The sequence below is a fragment of the Bubalus bubalis genome, chromosome 2 (assembly GCF_019923935.1).
Source record: "Bubalus bubalis isolate 160015118507 breed Murrah chromosome 2, NDDB_SH_1, whole genome shotgun sequence".
Classification (NCBI taxonomy): Eukaryota; Metazoa; Chordata; class Mammalia; order Artiodactyla; family Bovidae; genus Bubalus; species Bubalus bubalis.
In genome coordinates, this window is record NC_059158.1 from 105,352,411 (window position 1) to 105,380,264 (window position 27,854).

At 39.1% G+C, this 27,854-nt stretch overlaps 1 protein-coding gene and 1 long non-coding RNA gene across 4 annotated transcripts in view; one reads left to right on the top strand and one right to left on the bottom strand.

The window, feature by feature from the left end:
* ARHGAP15 (Rho GTPase activating protein 15) overlaps positions 1 to 27,854 on the bottom strand; it is a 698,570-nt gene that overhangs the window by 251,472 nt on the left and 419,244 nt on the right. For all 3 annotated transcript variants that reach the window (XM_025261723.2, XM_025261725.2, XM_025261734.2), the window contains one exon: positions 1,920 to 2,018. In XM_025261723.2, coding sequence (XP_025117508.1) covers positions 1,920 to 2,018 — 99 coding nt within the window. The remainder of the gene's footprint in view (positions 1 to 1,919; positions 2,019 to 27,854) is intronic.
* Positions 1,481 to 27,094, top strand: LOC123331560. The gene is made up of 4 exons (XR_006548260.2): positions 1,481 to 1,620; positions 2,762 to 2,837; positions 16,001 to 16,150; positions 26,959 to 27,094. It is a non-coding gene; the product is annotated as an uncharacterized LOC123331560 (long non-coding RNA).

Sequence of the window (27,854 nt, forward strand, 5' to 3'; positions counted from 1 at the left end):
TTGAGTTTTGTTGAACATTTCCATAGAGTTCCTTTAAGCTGATATTGCCAAAATGCTTTGAATTATCTGCTGCTTTACGGAATTGTAGTCTTCGTTTCATTAAAACATTTAGGCATTATATTAATAATCATTATATGTGATTAGTGCCTATCTAGTGCTGAATCTACAAATTCATTTTAAGAGAAAACATAGGGACGATGAAATATAAGGCCAAATATGATTGCCCCTGTCAGCAAAAACATGGTTTTATTTTATTAAAAATGCCATGGACAAAACATATAGTTTCTATTTATAGGCATTTTCAATTCTGCAATAGCATGGTATCTGCATGCCACAAGACTGTGTCTAGCAGGGTTTTCATTTTGCCTGGGGTATATACAGAAAAAGAGAGGTATAAAATCCTTTTTAAAATGTGCACACATCTTATTATGCACAGCTTCCCCCAAAGTCCTATTTGGATTTTTGTTCTAATATGACGGTGCTTACACTGTCAGTACTGAGTATTTATAAGTGAGTGAAGATTTCCAGAAAATGATGATAATTTAACTATTGGCAATAATAACATTATAACATTTTCAGTGATCCATTTGGCTCTAAGTATTTATTAAATAATATTTATTCCTAAAATACGTACGCACACAATTACATGAGATTGTAACATGCAATAAAAGGACTTTTCTCTCTAAACTCCAATTGATTCCACTCCTCACAAATACCTCTCCTTGTGTTTATTCTGCTTTTACTGTTTCCTATTCTCTCTCTGAACTGTCAGCTCAGCTCTCTGATGTGTTGATATGCTTTTCCCCAAAGCTGCTCACTTTATCCACTTTCTCTACCCACTTGTCCCCTTCTTGTTATTCTCTCATTCCCTACTGATATGGGAATAATAGGATCCCAAGGCTGTCCTTACAGTATAATTAAAGTATGAATTTCCAGGAGTTGGAAATTGCAGACCATTTTTATTATGTTTCTATAATAAAGCCAGGTAGCATTGAGAGAATTAAAATGGCTTTTCCCTAGCAGATAACTTGGTAAAGATTTCTTCCCTTGGTTCTATTGTTTTAAGAGACTGGGAGCTGAAAAGGGGAATAGATTCACCAATTCTTTTTCTGAAAACACCTCCATCTTTTACATGATATATATCCCCCTAGATCCTGGGAATATGTTGTAAACTTGTAACAGATGGTGATGAAGCTTCATATTTTTATACAATATAGTTTTTGAGATTCTGCATCTACTGTGGTGTATCTTCCAGGGAAAATGACCTTGAATGAATGAAGTCAGTGTCTGAAGGAAAAACACCCTACAGATAGACTACCATAGAAATAATGAGTCAATTGGGTTTTGCTTTGTTCCCCTCAGTAAGATGAGATCATTTCAGATGAAAATTAGAATGTTGAAATATAGGAACCAAAGGTCATCTTAACACGGGAGGTGTGTCTGTTAATTGTTCCAGCAAAACTAGTTAGGCATATTCTGTGCTGAACAGATGCACATGGAAGATGCAACATGACCGTTTGCAAGTAGGAGCACTATTTGTTCCACTGGGTAAGGGGGGCTTACCAAAATTTGTTCTGGCACAACGTCTACCAGCCTGAATGTTAGGAGGGTTCTAACACTGTGAGTACTGATATTTTATGAATGTTTTATCACTGGCGGGAAAACAGAAGTTTGCAATTGAATCAACAACATGTCAGACAGCAAAATATTAAAAAAAAAGAACATTAGTGGGAATTATTGATGTCCCTACTGTGAAAACAAACTGAAGTTAATAAGAAACTTGATCCTCTTAACTGATTAGCAACAGTCAGGTTTTAATTGCATGGCTTTCCAGACAAATCAAGTGGTGCTGTTAATGTGAGCATTGGTTGTGTAGAGGGTGCAGTATTGGGGGAATGGCTGTACATTCAGTTACCCACCTCTTTTTTCGACAGCTTCAATGCACTGCTTTACAAACCGTGGAACTGTGGAATTTTCACGTTCACACAGTGTGTGCAGATGAGAGCCAAAAATTTGATCTGCAAAAGAAACAAAGATGAGCTTCATTAAAATCCAAGCTTGCGTTGTTCTTTAATTTGATTCTGTTTCCATATCCACTGAATGATGAAATCTGCATCTTGCATTGGAATTGATTTTTGGCTTTAATTCCAAAGTGTCTGTTGCAGACATGCAAGGACCATAGCTCCCTCCTTTATGGAACAGGACTCTGGCCCTAGAGAAAGAAAATGAACACTCTGCCATCGATTAGGCAGGGATGACTGAGTAAGTTATAGTCTCTCTGGGCTTCATTTCGCTGTCTATAAAATAATGACTAGGAATTAAGAAAACTTTGGCAAATTAATGAATCCTAGTGAATTGGTGTCTCAGTGTTTGAGAAGAAGTTTATCAACAATCATCAAAATTATGATGTTGGTAGTATATTTAGATTCATTCAATGGCACAATGATATGTGAAAAAAGCAAGTTCCAGAAGATTTACCTTGAAGTGAATGTGTTCACATTTCTCCTGCCTTGAATTTGCCCTTTCTCTAATCTAAGTATCCCTTTTCTTTTAGGGCTCAGCTCAAATGGTTCTTTCTCCACAAACTCTATCCGGAATTCCTATCTCAGCTTTATGTCTCCTGTAACATAGATTCTTTGGAATACCAGTTTCTCAGGATGTTAATAGGCGATTTGAGGGGGAAAGCCTGTAATCAAAATGATTTAGCAACACTGGGTTAAACAAAGTTAAACAGGTTTCTTTCATGTGTACTTATTTTCAGAGCCCGTGTTATGCCAATGTGCACTGGGAATCTCCAGGCAGGACTGAAGGACGCGCCAGTTCCCAAACTTATTTGAGTAAGATCCTTTTATTTCAAAGGGCATCTCTCCAGACTAATGTTTCCGAGAACACTGTGTGAAATTCTAGCCTAGCTCTCTCATTTGGAACATGATTTATGCTACCTTGCATTGTGTATTTTCACTTATAATATATGGAATGTATTCTCAAAGCAGATTCTTGAGTGCTGCATTGCTTATACTGTTCTTTCAGTCAAGCACAGTTTTGGGTCCATGGTGTTCAATCAAGGATTTTTTAAAAATTGAGATAAAATATATATAACATAAAATTTACCATTTTAACCACTTTTGTGTGTCCAGTTTAGTGGCATTAAGTACACGTGCACTGTTGTGCAACCATCACCACCATCCATTTCCAGAACCTTTTTAAACAGCAGAGATGTTGATTATGGACAATGAAACAAATATTTAGTAGGTTCAAGGACTTTCCATCTCGCATGCAATGAAATCTAATTCCTTGACATCACTTCCAAGGCAGTAAACAACCTGACTTTCCACCAATTAACTGACTTCATTTGCTTCCTCTCTCCTCTCTCTGCTCATCACTCGCTGCTGTCACTCTGTCTACATCACTGATTCTTGTCCATGCCAAGCACACTTCTGCCTCAGGGACTTTGAACTTATTATTTCCTCTGTGTGGAAATCAATTACCCAGGTGATCAAATGTCACCCTCTTATTGTAGCCTTTCCTATCCACCTTTAAAAAAACTGGCAAGCTCTGCTGATAACAAATCTTCATGCTGCCCACAGCTTACTTTTCTTTGAGCACTTTACTCCATCTGACATATTAGATTGATATGTTTACTGGTTAGTTGCTCTCCTTGCTTAGAATGCAAAACCCAAGAGAGTAAGGACTATTCCTATTTTCTTTATTACTGAATTCCCAGTAACTCGACACTCTTTGGAAAATACTAGAAGTTCAGTAAATATTTATTGAATTATTGACTATAAGACATCATCTTTTTCATCAGTAGAAGTTTTCAAAAATGTAAAACATATTTTTAGCACAGTTGCTGTTTGTTGTTCAGTCCCTCAGTCGTGTCCGACTCTTTGCGACCCTGTGGACTACAGCACGCCAGGCTTCCCTGTCCTTCACCATTTCCTGGAATTTACTCAAACTCATGTCCATTGAGTCAGTGATGCCATCCAATCATCTCATCCTCTGTCATTCCCTTCTCCTCCTGCCTTCAATCTTTCCCAGCATCAGGATCTTTTCTAATGAGTCAGTTCTCTGCATCAGGTCACCAAAGTATTGGAGCTTCAGCTTCAGCATCAGTCCTTATAATTAATATTCAGGATTGATTTCCTTTAGGATTGACTGGTTTGAGCTCCGTGCAGTCCAAAGGATTCTCAAGAGCCTTCTCCAACACTACAGTTCAAAAACATAAATTCTTTGGTGCTCAGCCTTCTTTATGGTCCAACTCTCACACCCACACATGACTACTGGAAAAACCATAGCTTTGACTATATGGACCTTTGTCAGCAAAGTAATGTCTCTGCTTTTTAACATGCTCTCTAGATTTGCCATGGCTTTTCTTCCAAGGAGTAAGCCTTTTTTAATTTCATGGCTACACTCACCATCTGCACTGATTTTGGAGCCCAAGAAAATAAAGTCTGTCACTGTTTCCATTGTTTCCCCATCTATTTCCCATGAAGTGATGGGACCAGATGAAATGATCTTCATTTTTTGAATGCTGAGCTTTAAGCCAGCATTTTCATTCTCCTCTTTCACCTTCATCAAGAGGCTCTTTAGTTTCTCTTTGCTTTCTGCCATAAGGGTGGTGTCATCTGCATATCTGAGATTATTGATATTTCTCCTGGCAATCTTGATTCCAGCTTCTGCTGCATCCAGCCCAGCATTTCTCATGATGTAATCTGCATTTAAGTTAAATAAGCAAGGTGACAATATACAGCCTTGATGTACTCCTCTACCAATTTTGAACCAGTCTGTTGTTCCATGTCTGGTTCTAACTGTTGCTTCTTGACCTGCATACAGGTTTCTCAGGAGGCAGGTAAGGTGGTCTGGTATTTCTATCTCTTTATGTTTTTAGCATAAGTGGGGGAAAATATAAGATGCAGCATAATAGAATGGTAAATGATATGTTATTCAAAGGGACAGTCAACACAGATTGTGGTGAGACTTCAAGGAAATCACGATTGTCATCAGTTTCTTAGGAAAGGTGATGGCTTGAGTTGAGAACAACTCAGCAAGTTAAGGCTAGAGCACTAATAATAATGCAATTTAATGTGGAAATGTGAGTTTTTGTCCAAGAGACAGAAAGAAGACAAGCTCAAAACACACATCAACATAATGTAGAGAAGTGGGAAATAATCATGAATATTTGCTTTGAATATCTGGTCTAATAACAAAGATTCATTCAGAAAGAGTAAGTCACCAACATAAGAAAGAATAACATAAAATATTATTTAAGAAAAATAATCCAGAACTTCAGATTTGATCATTTAAACTGGTCAGAGATTACAGAAAGGAAGAATTGTTATACAGAATAAAATCTTTTAATGATAGTCATGATTCAAATAAATTTCAGAAATATGTACTGAGTATCCTCTATAGTTGAAGCAATGAGTAGGCATATTAGGTTGTGATAAAGATATCAAGAAGCTTATAATATTGTAGGGCTAACAGAAACATTCTGTTAATAAATAATAAATAGAATATATAGCAGGTATCACAAAAAGTACGTAGTGCAAAGAAAGAAGTTCTAAAGTATAAAGTTTTTTTCTGTCATTTAGTGCAAAGGTGGTATGTGGGAAGGGGGAGGTTGGGGGAGGATTTATGGGATGGAGGTCATTCAAGAAAGATAGATTCTTGAATGAAGATGATGCTAAAGTCTGGAGAAAGGTTTCTTTTTTTTTCTTTTTTTTTTTTCTGATAGGTAGATACAGGAAAATGAAAAAGATGAAAATATTCTACTGTATTTACTCCTTCACACATTCTGTTATTTAAAAGAAATCCTAAATGCCTGCTCTGTGTCAGGAGCTAGGAAAGGCACTGATAGCACAATAACAAAGGCTCCTTTCCAATGCTCTAAAGTTTCTTGTCTAGTGGTGACATCATATAAATAAATAAGTAAGAACATGTCATCCTGAAGTATACTATTCCCAAGGAAGCACAGATCCAATGGGAACATGTTAGAAGGAGCACCTGAACAGCCTTGAGCACTCATGGAAGACTTCCCAGGGAAGAACTGAGTCCTCAAGGTTAAGTAAGACTTAGCTTGGAGATGTAAGGAAGAGAACAAACAGGGCATTTGGGGAGGATGAAGGAGAGGTAAACAATCAGCGACGAGAGAGTGATGAGAAGAATCATCTTGGTGTGATTGTACAAAGGGAAACATACACTTTTTCTTATTTAGAGAAATCTTCATCCAAGCCAGGCTTCAGCAATATGTGAACCGTGAACTTCCTGATGTTCAAGCTGGTTTTAGAAAAGGCAGAGGAACCAGAGATCAAATTGCCAACATCTGCTGGATCATGGAAAAAGCAAGACAGTTCCAGAAAAACATCTATTTCTGCTTTATTGACTATGCCAAAGCCTTTGACTGTGTGGATCACAATAAACTGTGGAAAATTCTGAAAGAGATGGGAATACCAGACCACTTGATCTGCCTCTTGAGAAATTTGTATGCAGGTCAGGAAGCAACAGTTAGAACTGGACACGTAACAACAGACTGGTTCCAAATAGGAAAAGGAGTACGTCAAGGCTGTATATTGTCACCCTGTTTATTTAACTTATATGCAGAGTACATCATGAGAAACGCTGGACTGGAAGAAACACAAGCTGGAATCAAGATTGCTGGGAGAAATATCAATAACCTCAGATATGCAGATGACACCACCCTTATGGCAGAAAGTGAAGAGGAACAAAAAAGCCTCTTGATGAAAGTGAAAGTGGAGAGTGAAAAAGTTGGCTTAAAGCTCAACATTCAGAAAATGAAGATCATGGCATCTGGTCCCATCACTTCATGAGAAATAGATGGGGAAACAGTGGAAACAGTGTCAGACTTTATTTTGGGGGGCTCCAAAATCACTGCAGATGGTGACTGCAGCCATGAAATTAAAAGACACTTACTCCTTGGAAGGAAAGTTATGACCAACCTAAATAGCATATTCAAAAGCAGAGACATTACTTTGCCAACACAGGTTTGTCTAGTCAAGGCTATGGTTTTTCCTGTGGTCATGTATGGATGTGAGAGTTGGACTGTGAAGAAGGCTGAGCACCGAAGAATTGATGCTTTTGAACTGTGGTGTTGGAGAAGACTCTTGCGAGTCCCTTGGACTGCAAGGAGATCCAACCAGTCCATTCTGAGGAAGATCAGCCCTGGGATTTCTTTGGAAGGAATGATGCTAAAGCTAAAACTCCAGTACTTTGGCCACCTCATGCGAAGAGTTGACTCATTGGAAAAGACTCTGATGCTGGGAGGGATTGGGGGCAGGAGGAGAAGGGGACGACAGAGGATGAGATGGCTGGATGGCATCACTGACTCGATGGACATGAGTCTGAGTGAACTCCGGGAGTTGGCGATGGACAGGGAGGCCTGGCGTGCTGTGATTTATGGGGTCGCAAAGAGTCGAACACGACTGAGTGACTGATCTGATCTGATCAGGTATGAAGCTTTAAGAGGAGGTAAAATTTGTGTTATGAGGAGTCTTAACTATTAAGTCAAGTGGGCATTTATCTGAGAGCGTGAAAATGTGGCTGATTTGTTATACATAGGCCATTTCCCTCCCAACTTCTTTCATGTTTTAGAGTCCACTTATAAGACAGATTCTGATGTTCAAATGGTCTCCAATGACTCTGCTTCCTTTGTAGCTTTCAGTTCAGTTCAGTTCAGTTCAGAAGCTCAGTCATGTCCAACTCTATGTGACCCCATGGACTGCAGCACACCAGGCTTCCCTGTCCATCACCAACTCCCAGAGCTTGCTCAAATGCATGTCCATTGAGTTGGTGACGCTATCCAACCATCTCATCCTCTGTTGTCCCTTCTCTTCCGGCCTTCAATCATGTAAATTTAGTTAGTTTAAAATTAGAGAGTTCTGGTTGGTATAATGCAAGGGAATATGTCTTGGGAAACTAAAAAAGAATTTTTTTTTCCTGATGAAAGGAGAGGGGTACATGAAAACATTCTGTCTTTTTCCTTCATGAACATCAACGTGCAACTTTGCAATGCCTGGAGCTACTACTGCAATCTTGTCACCATGAGACAAGAAGTTTGCAAGCCAAAGCTGCTGCTGCTGCTAAGTCACTTCAGTCGTGTCCGACTCTGTGTGACCTCATAGACAGTAGCCCACCAGGCTTCCCCGTCCCTGGGATTCTCCAGGCAAGAACACTGGAGTGGGTTGCCATTTCCTTCTCCAATGCATGAAAGTGAAAAGTGAAAGGGAAGTCGCTCAGTCGTGTCCGACTCTTGGCGACCCCATGGACTGCAGCCCACCAGGCTCCGTCCATGGGATTTTCCAGGCAAGAGTAAGCTACAAAGACCTGAGACCTCAGTGATATTGTTGAGCTTCTAAACCTGTCCTAAAACACTTTCTCTATACTTCTTATATTATGAGATAATATAAACAATTTTTAACTGGATATTCTATCACCTGTAACAAAATATTTATAACCAAATGGTGGGGTGGGGGGGCAACAGATCATGGTGAAGACTGAACACAAAAGATCTGTTGAGAAGCTAATGTGGTTACGTATGCAGATGTTATGAAGACCAGAATCAGGATAGGTTTGTGGTAAATTTAGTCATCATTGAGCATTCTTCTCCTCTTCTCGGAATTAGATTTATACTTTTACCACCTTTGCCATCTGACTGTGTGGTAAAACTCACTAGAGTGGGTGACATTTATTTCCTTCATTTCACTGATAGAGGGCTTGCCCAAATGATTAGTTTGGACAATGTAGCCTGTGTAAAAATGACTATGTTTCAGTTCAACACTGAGGTCTTCAGACATGCTACAGATTTCTATGCTTGCTTCTCTGTTACTGCTGAATCAAGGTTTCCCTGGGTAGCAGCTGCCCCTTCAGTCCAGGCTCCAGAGTAAATACATATAGCACAGAACTGAGGCTGACCCTCATTGAGGAGACAAGTCCAGTCAAACCTACAATGTAAAGCAGAGCGGTCCATTCAAGCCACAGACACATGAAAAATAAGTGCTTTTTTGCTGTTTGCCACTGAGATTCTGTTTGTTAGGCAGCAACAGCTTACTGATAAAGAATGATAACAGGAGACTGGAGTTTGGGTGATCTAAGCTATGCTGTGAGAATGAAAACAAAGAGACTTGATAGGACATGGAAACCAAAACTGGGGAGCAAATAAATAGAGAAAAAATTCTAAATTTAGCTAGAACGTGGAATTACACATCCATTTAGAATCAATCCTAAGGAAGAGACTCAAAGGAAATTTCTCTCACCTTAAAATTTAAAGTCATTATGTTTTATGTTATATTATGGCACTTCTTATTATGTATTCTCTACATATCAATTCAAATCTATTTAATTCAATTCACTGAATATTTCATGAGCACCTACCATATGCTGAGCACTGTAAAGAATTTGAAGATTGACATTCATTCATAACTATCTATTATATTCATAACTATCTACATGCCCACTGTAGCCTAGACATTGCACTCCATCCTGAAGATGCAATGATGCATGAAGCATGATCTCCTACAGTCTGGGCGGAAGAATAGTTCTCACAATTATAATATGATGCAATTAGTGCTATTATAAGGGTGTTTATTAATAATAGCAAAGACTTATTGCATTCAGCCAGGCAAAGTTCAAAGTACTTTATAACTTACTTGATCGTCATAGTAATTGTAACACTTTGGTAGTAGACACTATTACCATCCTGATTTTATAGGAGTGGAAACTGAGGCAGAAAGATACTGAGTCATTTGCCTATAGGTACAAAATATCAGGCTCTAGATGAAAAAAAAAAGATAAGGACCTAACACAGACAACGGAGAGATGTAGTGATTCTGTGGATTTGCAGACAGGATACAGGAGGTGAGCTAACTCACTGGGCAAAGAGGATTTAAGTTTTTGCTTGATTAAAGGAGACTAAGATGCAGAAATCTGAGGGTTTGGAGAAGAATAGAGAGAGTTGATATTTAGGAGTTAGGATAGGTAATTCAGAACAGAATGTTGATGAGAAATCAAGGTGAAATTAAGAGGTTATTGGTGATCATAAGGAAAATGGCTTTTGTAGAATGAAACTGAAAAGCAGAGGCTTTTGGTCAAGATTTGAAGGGAAGGTGAGAGGTAGAGACAGCAAATAGACTTTTTTTCAGGTTAGTGATGAGGATTCACTAATTATAAGGAAAGACAGGATTTGGGGAGGGATTATGAGTGGGGTGGAGAACAGAACATTTCAATTGCAAGGTATTTTTGATTTGTTGATTGCCAGAATGCTCTAGAGAGGGTGAGGGGCACTCCTAGCTACTTTCAGTTGTTCTGAGGCCAGAGGTGGGGGAGGTGCATTACTGCCACTTACTGGGTGGTCCAGGTAAGTGCAGGCAATCCCTCATGGGGAGAGAAAACAACCCTTCCCAGATTGCCAACAGCGCTCTGGGGAAAAAAGAGTTGATATATGCTGAACTTCATTAGACAGGAGGGAAATGATTGCTTTCACTGGTTACCAGAAAGGTAAAAAAGAAAAATAATCACCTCATTTATATCCTGACTTTAAAGTGGCTACACTCACCCAGTAAGGCTCTGTAGAAGGACCTAGCAAAAAGTGAAAGTGTTAGTCGCTCAATCCAGTCCCACTCTGTGACCCCATGGATGGTAACCCACCAGGCTCATCTGTCCGTGGAATTCTCCAGGCAAGAATACTGGAGTGGGTAGACATTCCCTTTTCCAGAGATCTTCCCGACACAGGGATCAAACCCAGGTCTCTTGCATTGCAGGCAGATTCTTTACCATCTGAGCCACAGGGTAGCCCATACCTTCTGGGTAAACCTGATTAAATTAAGGGTTGTCATGTGGCCCAAGCTGGGTCAGTGCAAGTCTCCCTCCAAAAGTTTTACAACTGGGACGCTACAGACTGAGGTGGTATCTGCTCCAGGGACTGCGGGGCAAAGGGAGCCGTTTGGCGAGATGGCTATGTGCAATGAGTGAGTGTGCACAGAAATGGATGTGCAGAGGGAGGTGAATGAAGCAGAGACACCTCAGCTCCTCACTTCCTGATACTTATATATGATGTCATATATATACCATATACTGCTGCTGCTAAGTCACTTCAGTCGTGTCCGACTCTGTGCGACCCCATGGACTGGGGGGCTTCTCCGCCCATGGGATTCTCCAGGCAAGAACACTGGAGCGGGTTGCCATTTCCTTCTCCAATGTACCATATACATGATGCACCATATATGGTTGCCATCAGTGCATTAGAATTAGAAGGCACTGGGCTTCCCTGGTGGCTCAAACAGTGAAGAATGTGCCTGTAATGCAGGAGACCCGGGTTCAATCCTTGGGTCAAGAAGGTCCCTTGGAGAAGGGAATGGCTGCCTACTCTAGTATTCTGGCCTGGAAAATCCCATGGACAGAGGAGCCTGACGGGCTATAGTCCATGGGGCCACAAAACCACAAAGAGTCAGACCTGACTGAATGACTAACACTAACACTTTCAGTGTAATGCAGCCAAACAAATTTGGCAAGGACATGGACATAGCACTGTCCACAATGTTCCAAAAGAGGACTTACAGTCAGAGGAGAAGGTGCCAGGATTGGAAATAGCTCAGTGAGACCCACTGTTATGAGTGGCGCTGGTTAGGATGAGTATGTTGCATGTCTACTGGTTTTGCTGGCCTTGGAACGATTCTTCTACCCTCCAGTAGGAGCACTCTGGTTTTCCTGTGGGGGTGATACTTTCTCATATTGCTGCCATTTGTTTTGAGTAGTGCTGACCCCACCAGCTCCAGCTCTAGCAATAAACATGCACTTCTTCCCTTGGCCACAGGGATATGAACATGTGTTCAGATATGAAAACATGATCCAAGTGGATCTGGTCTGACAAATCCTGAGGGCTTTTTTTTTTAAAGTGCTACTGGGAAAAAGGAGCCCTCTTTCTGTAGGACTTGGTAAACTATTAGGATATGAGTCTGAGCTTCTAGAAGTTATACTGCCAGCTTCTGGGAAAACATACTGGAGAATTAAGCCAACAGATTGGAAAAGAGAGCTGAGGGATGGAGGAGATAAAGATTTGATAGCATTTTGTGCCCACAGGTCCAGTCATGGTTGAAGCTATCCTCGTCTCTTGGACTTTTCAGGCAAGTAGTCCAATTAATTCCATTCTTATGTTTGCAGTTTGAACAAGTTTCTATCAATTACAACTTAAGAAAAAAATGACTGCAACATGAGCTTTTAACATTACATGGTGAAGTATATAACGTGGAGGAGATGATGATACACTTGATATGACTTTGTAAAATCCGAAGTGCTAAGGAAGTAAATCATAGAGATTTAGCTAAGACATCATTGTACGGTTTAGAGGCTATTGTAGGATTGCCACCCATCTGTAAATCTGATACAGATTTCAGAGTTTGATACACCAAGGAAGACCATTAAATTATAGGAACATGTTTGAACCACAGAACCTTCTATCTTGAAATTGTGTAAGGAAAGGGGGAGGGAGAAAGAAGGTGTTTTGTTTTCCTGGCAAGCACTGATGACCTAGCTTTTGCCCCCTAAACATCCATGCCTGCTATCCTGGCACAACGTTAAAGATTATTTCTGCTTTCCCCCTCCTTATGGCATTCCGAAAAAGGGAGCAGTCCTGGAACCCTGAGTTCCCGGCTCCCCACCTATAGTTCCATCTGTGGGCTCACTGGTAATCCTTTCTTCCTCTCTCAACAACTTTTTGTATTTAGAAAACACCTCTTGCTAGGGGTGCCAATATTTTTGGAATGTTCTGCACATGCCCATGGCCTTGGCTGGTGTGATCATTACATCTTTGTTCTCCTGCTTCAGTGCTTGTACCAGGGGTGGCAGGCAACACATTGGTTGGAGAAAATCCATTTTCTGTAATTTTTCTTTGAAAGCATCTTTTGGTGAGAAAAACAAATAGACCTTCCACATGACTGCACTTACAAAGCATGTTGTTTACATAATGAATTAGAGTTTAACTAGAGAATGGTGGTTTTTAATCTTTAAGCACTCAAACTTTTGACCGATTTAGTTAGTTCATCAGCATAACCAGGTTAAGTCTCCCAGATTACAAATTAGCTTCATTCTCCCTCATCTCTGCTATATATTTTTTGACAAATTATGGAAAGAACAGCCAGTAATGGGATCTTTGTCAGTTAGATTCCAAATGAATCAAAACTACGAGGAAAACTACTCAATAGAGGCAGTTAAATGTTCAAATAATGTGACGGTGTTATCATCATTTATGCAGGGAGACAGTCTCCACATGCTTTTCAAAATGATGTTATTCTGCTATCAGGAGAGAGGCTCGTTGCAGCTACTCTAGTAAATTTTAAAGCAGAAAAACAAAGCCCGTAGAACTACACACATGAAGAAATAAGGAGAGGAAGAGAAAACAATAATAAAAAACTGAACTGTTCAAACACACACACACACATACACACATTGGACAGTTATTTTGGTAATGAGGTATATTCATTGAAGATTTGGCTACATTAGAAAAGAAAAAGCACTGTGGTTATCTTAAGCAAAGAAAAATTTATTCAAATGATGTCAAAGGATGGGGGTAGGAGGAAACTCAAAGAATTTACTGGGAACCAAAAGTAATTTTAGAAGGCAGAATACTAAAGAGTAAAAAGTAATAAAGAAGGTGAAGTGCCAAAGAATTGATGCCTTTGAACTGGAGAAGACTCCTGAGAGTCCTTTGGATAGCAAGGAGATATTAAGGGAAATCAACCCTGAATACTCATTGAAAGGACTGATGTTGAAGCTGAAACTTCAGTATTTTGGTCACCTGAGGCGAACAGTTGACTCATAGGAAGAGTCGCTAATGCTGGGAAAGATTGAGGGCAGAAGGAGAAGGGGGCATCAGAGGATGAGATGGCTGGATGGCATCACCGATACAATGGACATGAACTTGGGCGACTGAACAACAACAAAAGTAATTTATAACTGAATCATTTTGCTGTATATCTGAAACTAGCACAACATTGTTAATCAATAATGTTGCTGTTCAGTCACCAGTCATGTCTGACTCTTTACAACCCCATGGACTGCAACACACTAGGCCTCCCTGTCCCTCACCATCTCCTGGAGTTTGCCCAAGTTCATGCCCATTGTACTGGTGACATCATCCAGCCATCTCATCCTCTGATTTCCTCTTCTTCTGCCCTCAGTCTTTCCCAGAATCAGGGACTCTTCCAATGAGTCAGGTGTTTGCATCGGTGACCAAAATACTGGAACTTCAGCTTCAGCATCAGTCCTTCCAAAAAGCATTCAGGGTTGATTTCCATTAAGACTGACTGGTTTGATCTCCTTGCTGTCCAAGGGATTTTCAGGAGTCTTTTCCAGCACCACAGTCAGAAGATATCAATTCTTTATGGTCTAGCTCTCACAACCGTTATGTGACCACTAGAAAGACCATAGCCTTGACAATACAGACCTTTGTCAGCAGATTAATGTCTCCGCTCTTCATCACACTGTCTAGGTTTGCCATAGCTTTCCTGCTGAGAAGCAATCTTCTGATTTCATGGCTGCAGTCACCATTTGAGTGATTTTGGTGGACTGCCATCTATGGGGTCGTACAGAGTCGGACACAACTGAAGTGACTTAGCAGCAGCAGCAGAGCCCAAGAAGAGGAAATCTGTCACTACTTCTGCCTCTTCCCCTTTTGTTTGCCATGAAGTAATGGGGCTGGATGTCATGATCTTAGTTCTGTTTTTTTTTTAATATTTAGTGTTAAGGCAGCTTTTTCACTCTCCTCCTTCACCCTCATCAAGAAGCTCTTTAGTTCCTTCACCCTGAAGAGGCTCTTTAGAATAGAAATCAACTATATTCCAAACTAAAATAAAAGAAGTTAGATTAAAAAAAAAAAGCAATTTATGAATTCCTCAAAGAAATTACTGCAGGTGAGGGGCCAGTCTTAGAAAGGCTTAATCCAAGGTTCTCAGGAGAGCCAAGAAGTAAGAAAAAGGAAATACAGCAGCTGTCTTGCTGTCTTGTGACTTTGAGAGGGACAGGATGCTATTTGCATTGTCGCCCCCCCCACTCATGTCCTAATGACATCTGTTCATCAGTTTCTCAAGATTTGAAGTTCTAATAGATGATGTTCAAGTGAATGAGATTTTGTCTAAAAAATGGGTTGGAATGAGAAAAAATACAAGCCTTGTAGCTTCCTTAGTAGGTAGCATTCACTAGGAAATTTTCTCCCTCTAAAATGCCACAGACACAGGCAGATCATTTCCCAATAGGCTACACAGGACAGGGCAGTGGCTGATGGAGGACAAAAATAATATTCTCAAGATGGGTAATTTCAGCAATTTAGGTGATTTCATCCTTTGATGTTAAACTGTAAGCGACATGTAGTTTCCCTTTGCGAGTAGGTTTCCAGACCAAAACTTTTAGATTACTTATCAAGGAATTCTGTCTCTATTCTTATATTTTCTCTAGTTCCATTCTTGCATTTTTCTTTTCCTTACCTTTAAAACACTCTCTATATGAGCCCCCATCATATAACTCTCCCACAACTTCACTGAGACTTTTTGAAGAAATATGTGATTTAAATTAAGTACTGTAGTATTCTGATGGCTTATGTCTTTGAATTAAGATAAAGAGAAATATGTTTAATGCTAAAACACTAGCACTGAATTTAATATATGTTTAAGAGTTTCAGAAGGTACTGAATTATCTTATAATACCTCAGGGCTTTGATTAAAAATATCAGCTATTGCTTTTTATTACACAGATATCAAAAATTGCACTGATTCTCTGCTGAGTCTCTTAATATACACTGGAAGTAAATGTCTCTCATTGCTTTGTTTACTCATGATTTTTTTTTTCTCATAAGTGGCAAGTCCAGGAAAAAGCTTAATTATTTTAACTTTCAAGTAGTTTGGAATCTAAATAAATAAGAATTTTAAGTATATACACTTCTGTGTATGGTTCTTCCCACATGTTTATTCATATTTTTGTATCTCATCTGATCTAACAGACTTTAAAGTCGCTGGCAGAAAATGATAATGTCTACCCTGGAAAGACTGGCCTGGAGGAGACTGCTCGAGGCTCTAGGCAGAAGACCTTCCCCAACAAAGGAAGGCTGGGATCTGGAGCTTCCAGTCAATGTTGGACAGTTGCTTCAAAGGTAGCACCCTTTGACAGGATCAGCCAAAGATGAGGGTCAGAGACAGACTGGCTGCCATCCAAACAGTATGGCGGGTCCTCCCCCAGTCCTTTCCATTTTTCCTCCTCATTTTCTTTTCAGGCTTTCAGCAGTCTCTACCTTTCACAGTTACACTCTCAACCTCAAACAAGACTTCTATAAAGCGTCCTCTGGCCCTTCCTTTTAAGCTGCCAAACTCTTATTAAAAATAGATCTCAACTCCATTTGATCCAAGTAATGCAATGTACATATTGGTGGGTCCACCAACCAGAAAGACACCTTTATCTTAAATGAACAGTTGATTAACTCAAATATAACAATGAGTATACCTTTTTTCTTTATTTGTCTCCCTTAGGCCAATCGTTGTCCTATACTTCTTTTCTGTGCTTACCTAAAACAACACATACACACACACCCTCCACCACATGTGTGTGCACAGAATCACAACAAAGAGAATGGCTTGACCAAGTGGATATTACCGCATTTTTATATTCATCCATTCAATCAATCCATCCCTGAGTATTTTTCAATGCCTGAAGAGGATGGAATAATGAATAGGACACTCTGTCTTTATACACTCCGTATGTACATGGCAGAAACAAGCACATACGCACATTAATATATCAGGTGGTGATGGGTGCTATGAGAAAATAAAGCATGCCAGGGAGATAGAGAGCAAGAGAGAAGTGTTATCAGAGAAGACTTTTTAGAGGTAATGGCACTGAGCAGAGACCCAAGAAGTGAAGGCACGAGCCATACCAATATGTGGATAGAATATTTAATCAGAGGAATAGCAAGTGAGAATAAGTGGGGTAACTTGGAGGAGCAACAAGAAGGCTGGGGTGACTGAAGTGAAATGATAAACAGGAAGTATGGTTGAGGATGAAATTGTAAACGTAACCTAGTAGACATAGCAGGTGGAACCCTATAGGTCACAGGAAGAAAAATACATATGATTTTAAGTATGATATAAGTAATTGGAAATTACTGAGCAGGGAAGTTATGTAAAGTGATTTATGTTTTTAAATAATCTTTCTAGTTGCTATGTGCAGACTGTATTTAAGAGGGTGAGGAAAAGAAGCAGAGAGGTCAGCTAGAGAGCTGGTGAGGTAGTTCAGGGAGAGATCATGGTCTTAGATAGGGTGGAAACAATGGAAGTAAATAAAAGTGGTTGAATCGAGAATATATTTTTAAGGTGGGATTTGCTGATGAGTGTAGATAGGACAGAATAGCAGGGAGAGAGACCCCAGCTGGCAAATAGCAGAGACATTTCCTGGAGTTGAGAATACATGGTAGCTTGGGAGGCAAGGAGTGCTCTATAAAACTGAGATGGCTTACCAAGCATCCCAGGAGATGTCAAATAGATGTTTGAATGTGCAAGTCTGGAGTTTCAAGGCTCTGGAGTTTGAAGTACTAAGTTTAGAAAACCTACCATAGGAATTTGAAACCACAGGGCTGGAATATTTCAGCCCTGGAATATTTGAATAGTGCTCAGTAGTCTAAGAAGAAAAAGGAAAAGAGAAGAGACGTTCAAAGACTTAACACAGGAGTAGCCCAACATCTGGAGGCTGGTGTAAGGGGCAGTCTTCACTAAAGGAGCACCCAGTGGCTTAAAAGTTTCCACAAGAAGGAATGAGAAATTGTCAATAAATAGGAATTCTAAAACCACTGAAAGATTTCATGCCCTCCGTCCCTTCTTTCCTACTCCCCTGGATTCATTTTGATATTTGGCAAATCTAATACAGTTATGTTAAGTTTAAAAATAAAATAAAATTAAAAAAAAAAAAAAGCAAAGTGAAGTTAAGATGCTCTTTAGTCCACCAGAGACAATTCATGGTCTCCTTGGAAGGTATTAAAAGTCTCAAACAATGAAATTATAGTGTAGGGATAAACAGAAAAGAGGACTGATTCAGAATGAGGAAGACAGAAATGGCTTTCTGGAATTGGTAACTTTGAGCTGGAAGACTAAAAATGAATAGAAGTTTACTAGGAAGAAGAAGCTAGAAAAGAATATTCAAGGTGAAGGAAGCTTTATACAATAGAACAAGATAAACAAAATTTTTCCTCTTTCCTAGAGAAATAGATGTATTTCTATTGCCTCCTATTACATTCCCTTCTGGATGCCAAGTAAAAATAAGTGAATAAGTAAATGAATGAATACATGAATAAGTGAATGAATGAATATATGAATAAGAGAAGACAATGTATATAAAAAAGTGACTTTTATGTAATGACTGTTTTATGATAACTTGAGTATGAAAGAAATGTATTTCAGTTTAGTTTGCATTAATGCACTTTGGATGATCAATATTACCAAATTTTGCTTAGCAAAGGCTGATTATTTACATTTTGGGTTGACAATATTTTCTGTTTTTCCTTCGCCTATCATCATTTTATTAGCATTACTGAGGGGGTCTATCAAAGGAAAAGGGAATAAAATTTAATGTCAAACTTTGCTACTTTATCCCTATTTGTGTACAATTTATGTTTTTAAACTAGAAAACTGTCCATGGAGCTTAACTGCTCAAGCATACAACTTATTACAATTACTCTGAAGTTAATACTTTTATAGATTAAGTTGTCTACTTACTTCACTTAGAAGGAACTTCACCAGGGTTAAAATTACTATGGATTCAGTACTTTTATTTCTGCTTGAGTGATGAGGATAAGAAGAACACTTAATACATGAAATTTATTCAGATATTTGATTGAATTAAATCTAAATGATTTAATAAAATTACCTTTTAGCCCATAATAATAGGGACTAAAGCTGGTAATGTCATTCAGTGATTGATAAAAGTTGAAAGTTTCTTTTAGGGTGGAGAAGGTGTGGAAATTGTGACTCACTCTGGATTAAGTAAAATCTAGGAAATAACACTGTACTCCTCCTAATATCAGCATAGATTTGTTAGAATCCCAGGTGGTAAGACTTCAATTTATTTGCATGAATGCATAGTTCAATAAGAAAAGATTTAAATTTAGTTGGAGTAAAACTGCTTAATGATTTCAAATATTACTTGTAATATATTAATATAATGGGTTTGAATACCTATAATGGAGTCTCTTTCATTTGGGTCTTAAGGGTGTTCTCACAGCTACTAATGCTGAGTGCTAGGTACATGCTGAAGTACCTAAGAGGAAAGCACTTTAGGTTAAAAGCACTTTCTCTTCTCAGCCTTGGGTTAAAAGCTATTTCAGGATTCTGTTATAGGCATTCTTCGGTCCTCAGCTTCAGCTTAAAAGCAGCTTTGATGAAAAGTGCTTTGAGGCAGGTAAAGGATTTGATAATAAACCATATTAAGAGCTGGGGAACCGTGTGGTTCTGTGGAAGTGTTGGCTAGCTCCGTGGAGGTGTGGCGTATACCCTGTGCAGGTTTGCCTGCTCTCTGTTGTACTCTAATTATTTTATGCAAAGAAATTGAAAAACATTTCCAGGAATGTAATTGGAGAGAAGGGGTTAGGAGCCCAAATTAGTAGGCCATGATGCACACATTTCCGAAAACACGTTGTCTCTTTTGGGGCTTCCAGTCAAACATGGTGTGTATTTCTTTCTCAGCACTTACTGTAGAAAGTGACTTTGCACTAACATTTCTAAAACAGCTTATCCTGTCCCAGGGCTGTCTACAGAATTGAATAAATAGATATCTCATTGGAAGATGGGCTTCCTTGGTAACTCAGAGGGTAAAGAATCTGCCTGCAATGCAGGAGACCCAGGTTTGATCCCTGTGTTGGAAAGATCCCCTGGAGAAGGGAATGGCTACCCACTCCAGTATTCATGCCTGGAGAATTCCATGGACAGAGGAGCCTGGCGGGCTACAGTCCATGGGGTCACAAATAGTCAAACACAAATGTGTGACTAACACTTTTCACTTTCATTGGGAGATGCACTTTGCATACAGTACCTTTTCTGGGTTTATTTCATATACTTCAGATTACTTTTCCAGCTAACAGGGCTGTCCCAAGGTGGGACAGGCATAATTAAAGATGAAATGGTTGGGTCTACCAAATAAATTGGCAGAGTGATGGTCACTACCCAGATGTCTAATTGCAAGTGTTAATATTTGTTGGTGAAAACACCAACAGTGTGTTTGAGAAGTGGCCTGCTTGAGAAGGATTTTGAGCTTGTGGAATCAGTGGGAATTCTCAGAGATGGAAGAATGCTTCATGTATTCTAGCTGATCCGAGTTCTGTTGAGGAGAGGGCCTCAGAGAGAATGGAAAGAAGCTAGTTTCTCACTTTGTGAGATTCAAAGCCTAAGCACTGTTGCTTCAGGCCCTAAAAAAAATCAAATGAACCATATAGTTGTCTGGGAGCAGGGCAGTCTCCCTGATTGCTCTGGAGGCAGAGTGAAGCCAGAAATGCAGTGGAACCAGAGGGATTGCAGCCCCTGAAAGGTTTTGTAGGTTTGGAAACTTCTGGACAGTAAGTAGGCACTGAGGCAGTCATTGATCAGTAGATGCTGGCTGTCTGTGGCCATGGCAAATTACATTCCTTGGCCAGTTTGTAGGCGATGTGATATCAAAGAAGAGAAATCAGAGAAGAAGAACATGAAGAGAGCAGTTCTCCTCAGATGTGATATACTCCAGGAGTCCCAGAGATAGCTAGGGAGACATTGGAAACAGAAAGGCTGAATTGTTATGATGATACTGGTGGGAGTCAAGACTTGTGATATTTGCTACCTATGAAGCCTTGCTACCTTCATGTCATTGTTACTTCATTCACAGTAACAGGTTGCTGGGACGTGGCCCATTGAGGTTAAATAGGAATTAAGTAAAATTAATTTCATAATGTGGCTTTCTAATACAATCAGTCCTTCACATATACAGGGATGTAGAACCAGCAAATACAGAGGAATGACTATACTGTGGCATTTTACGCACAGGGTTGTAGCATCCTCAAATTTTGCACCAATCCTTTGTGGATAGTAAGGGATAACTATGTATATTTCCATTGGACTTTTCAAATGGAGCCAAGTTGGTGAGATATGGACATAATTTTATTTCAATATAGAATACTTCTTTCTAGGCAGTGTCTAATTTTCAAGAAAGGAATCTCACTTTACATGTCTTGGTGGGCCCAACATCCAGTCTATCACTTACCACATGGTAGGTCCTCAATACATGTTCATCAAATAAATAGAAAATATGTAATGGTACTGAGTGAATAATAACATTGCTCATAATATAAAGTACAAGGTCCTTAGCCTGGCCCTATGCAAACCACCTGCCACCATGACTTACTAAATCCTTTATATTTCATCCAAGTCATCATTACCATGCTTTCCTACAAGTGTGTACCTTGCATGTCTCACTCATTTCTTCTCATATCCAAATACTTTAAGGTTCAGTTTAGGGGCCATAGAGTAAAAGAAATAGTAATCTTTCCCACTTCTTTTTCCGCTTGTAATTTTCCCAAATCTATGACCTGAATCTCCCTTGAAGCAATTGACATTTGATATATTATGCCATATTTGTTGTGCATTTTCCTCCCTCACTCATTTCTTGGGGGGGTTCTGCTTTATGAAACTTTGTATCCTCTTAGAAAATAGTGATTTACAAGTATGTGTGAGAGTTAGACTGTGAAGAAAGCTGAGCTCCGAAGATTTGATGCTTTTGAACTGTGGTGTTGGAGAAGACTCTTGAGAGTCCCTTGGACTGCAAGGAGGTCCAACCAGTCCATTCTGAAGGAGATCAGCCCTGGGATTTCTTTAGAAGGAATGATGTTAAAGCTGAAACTCCAGTACTTCGGCCACCTCATGCTAAGAGTTGACTCATTGGAAAAGACCCTGATGTTGGGAGGGATTGGGGGCAGGAGGAAAAGGGGATGACAGAGGATGAGATGGCTGGATGGCATCACCAACTCGATGGGCATGAGTTTGAGTAGACTCTGGGAGTTGGTGATGGACAGGGAAGCCTTGCCTGCTGCGATTCATGGGGTCGCAAAGAGTAGGACACAACTGAGCGACTGAACTGAACTGAAGAGTAGGCAATGTAAATAACCAGCAAAGCACAAAGAAATGCAAGCAGAGTTCTTTAGCCTTGTTATTGGATACCATAGTACAAGGTGGATAGGATGCTCCACATGTTGGTTTTATTAACACAGTCTCACAAAAATCTCATCATATTTTATCTGTTTTGAAATTTTCAGAATATCTACTCTGCATTCAGGAGAAGCACATACAATATGCTCTGAGATAGTAAGAGAAGAATTAGGAGTATAAGAATGAATAGCTATTACTTGCTATGTTGATTATTCTTTATATAGTATAACAATCCTAAGAGGTAATATCTGGAAAGTGTTAAGACAGCAGATTTCATTACTTTGCCCTAATTCGCAAAAAATAAGCAGCAGAGCCAAGACAGACTTCAAATCTACTTCAAAATTCTACCATCTTTGTGGCTTAATGACTGCAATACATTGTTTCCCTGAGTAAAATAGGTTACATATAGCTCTTTCAAAAAGCACAGGGAGATTTGGTCACTATCATCTCATCAGTTCACACCACATGCCCCCAGACCCAATGGGGGAATAGTCTTTCACATATTTCATTATTTCAAGTGTTCTTTATATACTTAAATATCATACAAAAATAAGTACAGTTTTGTGTTCAAGCACCTCTTTTTCCCAAGGATGCACAGCATTGCTGCATTACTTGTTAGATATTCTTGTAGTCTAGGAGTCTAGGCTGGTGATAATGGAGGCAACAGGCTGGGACCTTCTCCAGCAAAGGATGCTTCCATCACCCCTAACCACCAGATGGTGCGGCAAATGGATTAGCACAGACTCCATGCAGTGGGTCTCAGTTGAATGTCTACCATCCAGCTCAGCAGGTGAAACTGGAGCTCAGCACACATATACATGGCAGCTTCTCAGACTCTTGAGTTAGAGAACTGCATCTGGGAGACAGAAGCTTTCTCTAGGCATTCGGTAGTGTTCATACTATAATAACTGATTGTAGGGACAGATGGCTTTGGATGATCACTAGGAAATGTTTTCCACTAGAACTTTACCCAAAAGTACTTACTACCTTCTCCGGAATTCCTCAGATAAGCTGTCCCACCTCGCCAACTCTCTCCAATGTGCTATTTATTCTCTACGTGGTCTTAGTGCAGGGTTGTGATCTTGTTTTCCCCCACCATCTACCCCCTGCCCATCAATCCCTTCTGAGGCCACAGTTCCCTGGCCAGATTTTCTGCTTTCCAATCTGTCCTCCACAATGGCAGTTCAGGACAGGCATCTTACTGATAAAGTGCCCTGGTATGTGTCCCCATATGGTCATATTTGGAAAGCTTATATATTAATACCTACACTATATAGCCACCCTTGAAATACTTTCTCCATATTGCTGTGGCATCTTGAATCGAACATAACTTCCCACACAGATGTAAGTAATTGTGTTTCCTTGTGTGTAATGGACAGTGTATTTCTAACCAATATTACTTTTCTTCAAAGATTATTCAATCATACTTTTAATATGTGATCTTTCTGATTAAAGGGGCATGCATACAAGTGTATACATGAATAAAAAACCTTATGTTAGAGAACTTGAGATATCTGACATCATTGAGAATCCTGATTTTGATGAAAACAGGGTCTAACCTTGCATTTTTTTTTCCTCCTAAAATGTTTGACTTCTTCAACTGGTAATTATGTAAACAGATTTATGACCAAAAAGTGCTCTCACTTCCTCTTCTGACATGTTAATTGTTTCTAAAAAACATTAAGTGAGGTCCTGTCAAATTCTTAACATAATATTGAATTTATCCTATGCTAATTACTTTATAAGATAAAAAAATTGTACCATGCTCAAGGCCCCAGTACATTTGAAAGGTACAGTCACAAAAGACGTCACCATAATGTTATACTGTTCAGAGAAGGAATGTATGAGGTGGTGCAATGATGAAGGAATCTGGGGGAATAATAGCTTTTCTGAAATTTAGATTATTTGGAATATCAAGATGCTAAGATATCCTCAAGACATTATTTTCAGACCATCTGTTTTCTTATTTCTCAGCCTTTAGTACATGATAGATTCCTTCATTGTGAGGTTAACCGAGGCCAGTCCTCTTCCGCCTCCATCATTTTTTCCCTCCTATGAGTTTGAGTTCCAAGTTCAAAGGGATAAGTTAGGAGTGATATATTCAAGTTAATGACCCTCACATGTGTTTAACTTGGATTACATCTCCTCTAAAATCTCCCTCCTGTCTAATATGGGTAGATAAGAAAATCATTAAAAAATTGGAACTCAACAACTGTTGAAAGAGAATGAAAATTTCTCTCCTTTGCTCTTACATTTCTAAGTGAATTAAATCTGATGAAGATGTCAATCCTTGTAATAGCCTCTTAGATAGCTATCTGCCCAAGTTATCCATCACAACACCAAGCACAATTCAATAGCTGTATGCATCTCAGGAAGGCATCAAGTTAGGCAATTTTAGGATTTACTCTTCGTACATAGGTTATAATTTGGGGCAAAATTTCAGCAATAAATATATAGTAAATTTTCTTATAAATATTGGCCAAATATATATGACTTATTTTGCTTTAAAATTATACCATTCTTTAAAATGATTATCTTACATGTCTGAACATATATATGTATCTACTAATATTATTAGTAGTATATACTTTATATATGAAATTTCTTTAATAAGTCCCAACTTCATTACTGTCCTCCCTGGTGGCTCAGACGGTAAAGCATTTGCCTACAATGCAGGAGACCTGGGTTTGATCCCTGGGTCAGGAAAATCCCCTGGAGAAGGGAATGGCAACCTACTCCAGTATTCTTGCCTAGAGAATCCTCATTATCAGAGGAACCTGGAGGGATACAGTCCATGGGGCTGCAAAGAATTGGACATGACTGAGAGACTAACACTGGAGAAGTCAACGGCACCCCGCTCCAATACTCTTGCCTGGAAAATCCCATGGACTGAGGGGCCTGGTAGGCTGCAGTCCATGGTGTCGCTAAGAGTCAGACATGACTGAGCGACTTCTCTTTCACTTTTTACTTTCATGCATTGGAGAAGGCAATGGCAACCCACCACAATGTTATTGCCTGGAGAATCCCAGGGACAGGGGAGCCTGGTGGGCTGCCGTCTATGGGGTCGCACAGAGTCAGACACGACTAAAGCAACTTAGCAGCAGTAGCAGCAGCAGAGAGACTAACACACACACAACTTTATTATTATAGGTTGGTGCTCAGTATCAGTTAGCTATACAAAGTATTCCAAGTATTTTTTAAACATATTATCAAAGGTAAAAAAAATGCTAGAGACAATTGAAAATATAAGATGGAGTTAGGTCACAATATGTAATAACACATTGTAATAACATATATGTAATCACAACAGTAATAATAACTGAACTCTTGAGAAAAATGTAAGTTGAAGACATGTATAAACAAATATTCATTTCTTAGCAGTTCTGTTGTGTCCAACTCTTTGCGACCCCATGGACTGCAGTATGCCAGGCCTCCCTGTCCATCACCAGGATATCACCATCATCATTGTTTCTTATAAACTTCTTTAAATGACTCTGTATTCTTTTCTTTCCTGGGCTTTTCCCCTAAGCTACTGTTAAACTGTGAAAGTACATACTCATAAAATCTTTTTTTATTGCATAAATGTTGTTGATTTGATGAGGGAGAGAAAAGTTTTCTTATTTCTCTTTTATGTTTTCTTTATTGTGTGAGAAGAAAGTGTTCTGATCATCTTTTTAAATAATGAAAACAATAATAACTGTTCCCAGGAGAATAAGAAAGCAAAGAGAAGGCTTTGTTTGACTTATCTGTGATAAGGCACTTTTGTGCTTCATTTTTTGTGAGTTGAAAAAAGAGATGTACACAACACTCCCACGCCCTTCTATTATGACAGTTTATGCTTCCTGTACAGCTTATTTAACTCAAATGCCTGGGAAATAGACACAATTACCACCTTATGGAATGCCACTTAACTTTCAACGTTCCCTATAGAACAGAAACCTACTTCATCAAAATTTATCTGTTTCTCAGGAATTATTTCTCCTGTAGGCTTCTGATTTTTTCTGTGCAATTTTAAAATTTAACTCAAGATTGCTTAGGCACAACTATGATATAAAAAGACAGAAAATATTCCCACACTCAGGGAGTTTGTTCACAAGAGTTCCTGTGAAAGAGCTGTGTCCTACGCTCATGTACACTTTAATCATTCACTCTTTCAGCTGTTATCAATTTAAAACCAATGAAACTCCCACACTGAGTCCATTTGAGCAGTCAATTTTAATATCTCAAGGCATCTGTAGTTATTCTGAATTGGCTGCAAAAGCAGAACTAACAAGTTAAGCTCTAACCATAAGTCGACATCAGGCTGGTAAACCATACATCAAACACAGACAGTTAGTCAATACTCCGGTACGAAAAACCAACTAGCATTTTTAAGAAGCGCAATATATTCATAATATGTTTGGCAGTCTGGTTTGCATTGCTTCCTTGATGGCTGTGCATTTAACTTTTTAGTCAACAGGGTGCTTTTTGCACTGCCAAGGGAACACATTTGAGGGAAAAGTGGTCTAGTCTTCCCATGCATGGGTAATAATTTTAACACGAGAATAAAAGGGATGGAGGAATGTGCCCTTTGTGAATAAGAATACAGAAAGTGTCTTAATAGTTGCTTTTTATAAGAAAACTCTTTCAACCATATGTTCTGGATCTTTGAGCACAGTCTCGATTTCAAATATTATGTCATTGTCAGGCCATGTGTCTCAATATTGTGTTTGGAAAATATGGTTGCTTGAAATACCTCTTTCTCTCCCAGGAATGACTCCATGACAGGACTGTTGCCTCCCATAGAGAAAAGACAATGAAGAAGGAGGAGTATTCAAACAAGATCAAGGCAGTCATCACTTCAATCAAATTATTTCCAAATTTTGGGGGCTCCGGGGGCCCTGGGCAAGGGGGAGTGAAGGGTATTTATGACATATAGCTGCCTATTCCCAGAACTCTTTTATGTACTTTTATTTTATCTTCAAAAAGAAAGGACATATTAAAGAGAAATATCTAAGGAGGAACAATGCTACATAAAGTTTATGTTTTCAGATCTGTTGCCCCAGAAAATGCTTTGATAAAACACACTTAGAGTAACATAGTCAATTTCAAAGGAAAGTTGGGAGATAATACCTCCTCATGTTGCAGTGTGACTAATACTGACAGACCACCAATTATGATTATCCAAATTTGGATATGGCCTCTTGCCTCTTTCCCAGAGAAAAGTCAAATATGCTGGAATAGTATTTTTGTGATACAGAGTTATTTTTCTGATGATTAAATTTTACAGAGGCTGGTCAAATTTCAATGTCACTAATCAGATAGGGTAACAAGTCAAAAGAGATATTTTTATATTGGACAAGAGAGATACTTTTATATTTGTTCCCCCCAGTAAAATGATACATTTCTTTTTTTCCTTTATGTTGGGAATTTGTGGAACATTTCTGATTTATAATAGACATGAATTTAAGAGGAAAGATTTGTAGGCCACACTGTCAGTGATGCTGGAGGAAATAAAAAGAGCACTATATCAATCTTTGTTGTTGTTTACTCACTAAATCATGTCCTACTCTTTGTGACCCCATGGACTGTGGCCCACCAGACTCCTTTGTCCATGGGATTTCCCATGCACGAATACTGGAGTGGACTGTCATTTTCTACTCCAAG